Source organism: Nannochloropsis gaditana, assembly GCF_000240725.1.
Source record: "Nannochloropsis gaditana CCMP526 unplaced genomic scaffold scaffold093, whole genome shotgun sequence".
Classification (NCBI taxonomy): domain Eukaryota; class Eustigmatophyceae; order Eustigmatales; family Monodopsidaceae; genus Microchloropsis; species Microchloropsis gaditana.
The window spans coordinates 22,202-24,702 of record NW_005803860.1 but is presented as its reverse complement, the minus strand read 5'-3'; the positions used below and the strand labels follow the sequence as shown (position 1 = coordinate 24,702).

The 2,501-nt window shown below is 57.8% G+C and overlaps 1 protein-coding gene across 1 annotated transcript; it reads right to left on the bottom strand.

Moving 5' to 3' along the window:
- Positions 1–1,007: 1,007 nt before the first annotated feature.
- Positions 1,008–2,126, bottom strand: NGA_0525200 (testis 14; the record flags this gene model as incomplete). Its single annotated transcript, XM_005855804.1, has 2 exons — positions 1,008–1,876; positions 2,087–2,126. The coding sequence occupies 2 exons, from the start codon at positions 2,124–2,126 to the stop codon at positions 1,008–1,010; spliced, it is 909 nt and encodes a 302-aa protein (XP_005855866.1).
- Between the last annotated feature and the right edge of the window lie 375 nt (positions 2,127–2,501).

The window sequence follows — 2,501 nt, the reverse complement described above, 5'->3', positions numbered from 1 at the left end:
CCTGGCGGAGGGCGGGGAGGAGGGCGGGGGGGAGGGCGGGGCGGAAGGGAGGCGGAAGGGAGGCAAAGAGTACGACCGACGGGGACGGGCCCGGCCCTTGGGAAGGGAGGGAAGAGGGGAGAGGGTCCTGGAGCCGTTGGGGGTGGAAATTCGGGATTATTTTGCTGACAAAAAGGAAGCAGTGCTGGAGGTAACGGTGCGAACTACCAAGAGCGAGGAGCTTCGTCAGGCCCTCCGGCAGGTCGGCCACCCCGTCAAGAGCCTGACGCGCACGGAATATGGGCCCATTGTCCTCCGGGACGTGCGGGCGGGGGAGGTGAAGCGGCTGTCCATCGCCGAAAAGTCCAGGCTTGAAGCTTCTTTAACGGCCGTGCGAAAGCGGACGGCGAGGAGGAAGAGGAAAGCTTTGGGACCGGGGGAAGGGAGGGGGAAGGAGAAAGGGCAGGGGCGGAGGAAGAGTGGGCAAGGAGGGCGGGAGCGGGAGGAAGGGAGGGAGGGCGTGGATGCGGAGATAGAAGCCTTTTGGGACGCCGTAGAGGAGGAGGAGGACAAGGAGGAGGATGGGGTGTGGTGGGGGGAGGAAGAGGAGTAGGGAAAGGAGAGGCAGATAGGGCATGTGTACATGACGCAACGTGAACGAAAGCATTTCTATACCAAAATGTTAGGGTGGCCTGGAGGTGGTGTGTTCCATTGAGTTGTTCCTTTCGCGCAATTTTTGCATGCCGGGAATGGACGCAACGACAGGGACGCCCTCCCCCTCCCCAGCCGCCCTCCCCCTCTTTCCCCCCCTCGCCGTGGCCCATTCCAATCTCCTACTCCTCGTCGACTTCCTTTGTAGCGCTCTGCATCATGTGGGGTGGCGATGGGATCCCTCAGGGTCGGAGTCGCGCCATGTGCTCGGGCCAGCCGATGTCGCGCTGGGCCGCTCCAGTCTCCACCACCTTATTCGTCTTCCTTCCCCGCCGCGCCCGCATGCCGGCCCCGCGGCAAAGACCACGGACAAGTTCTTAGAATTTGCCCTGTGCGCGACGGGCGTTTTGGATGACCGAGTCGGCCAGGGAGAGGGAGGACGCGAGGGAAGCAGCCAGGCTCGGCGTGCCCACGCTCCCTCCCCCCGGCGGGTCAAGACAGTGGGAAACCTTTGTTGACGTCAGCCTTCTCGAAGCTTTCTCATCACTTGTAAGCCGACTGGGTGGCCGTCGGCTTTCCCCTGTACCCTTGCCTCGGCTCATACACGACGAAGGCGCTATTGACTCCCTCCCATACTGGCTGGGACAAGAGGGAAGACTGCTCCGTGCACGGCGCCCCTGTCTAGGCCCTCTCTGTCCAAGAGTCTTCCCCCATAAAGCCTTTTCCGAGGCGCGGAGCCGGCTCAGCGAGTGGGCGGAGATGCGGTTTCCTCCCAGGGGCTCCACATCCTCCCTCCTCCCTTTCCCTTCCTCCACCCCTGCCTTACTTCCCTTCCCGCCACATCGCATCCCTAGACCACCTTCCACGTACGCCGGCCAGGCCTGAGCGAACGCCTCGATCCCTCCGGACAGCACGAAGACGTTCTCCCATCCCCGTTCGACCAGCTGGGCGGCCAGGGACGCGGCCTGCCCCATCTTCTCATCGTCGTCGTAGAAAATGATCAGGGTCCCGACCCGGTTTCGGTAGCGCCTGAGCTCGGGCGAATATTTCTCTTGGTGTAAATGGGCCAGAGGAAAAGGCCGGGCGTGGACAATGCGCCGTTTGGAATGATCCTGGTCTCCATCGCGAACGTCGAGGATTAAAAATGGCTTGTCGTACACTGCCTCGTCTGCACTTTCGTGCGTCACTATCAGAGGACCCTCCTTTTTTTCATCATCTGGTCCTTCATACCCAAAACCTTCCGATTCTGCATTCAAATTATCAGAATATCCCGCTAACAATGCCTGTAATTGGCGCGGACTAACGCGATAAAACTTCTCCTGACGACGTCTCACGTATTGCTGCAATGTCACAGTTTTCAATTTATTCACCGTCATCCCAGAATTTATTTTACTTCCCACGTGGTTATATTGTTTTTGAGCTCGTGATAGAATCGGCGGCAAAGGTGGAGACTTACTGCTGATACTCGAGGCACAAGAAGAGAGAGTAGCACGCATGGTAATGTGGACATGCTGCATGCCACCTCTGTCCCTGAAAATGTTTAGCATTATAAAGTTTTAGAGTTGTCATGATGATAGTGGAATGACAGGTCGTTGCCATTGAAAAAGCCATTTTTCTCGAGTCCAAAATGCTCCTGAGCCTTGGATGAAGAGGCTTTTTGCTCTACTTTCGCGGAGGGCTTTGGCCCCTTATGAAGAGATCATGCAGGAAGAAATAGTGTCTTGATTGAAAAGACACACACAAATATGGCGGTGCAAGAGCGATCTGGTCAGGGTCTCGCGCGTGGGTGGGAGCGAAAGGTACACTTTACAGGGGTCACGGCCTCGGTAATATGGAAACCGGGCCTCGGGAGAAAAGAAAAAAATGGAATA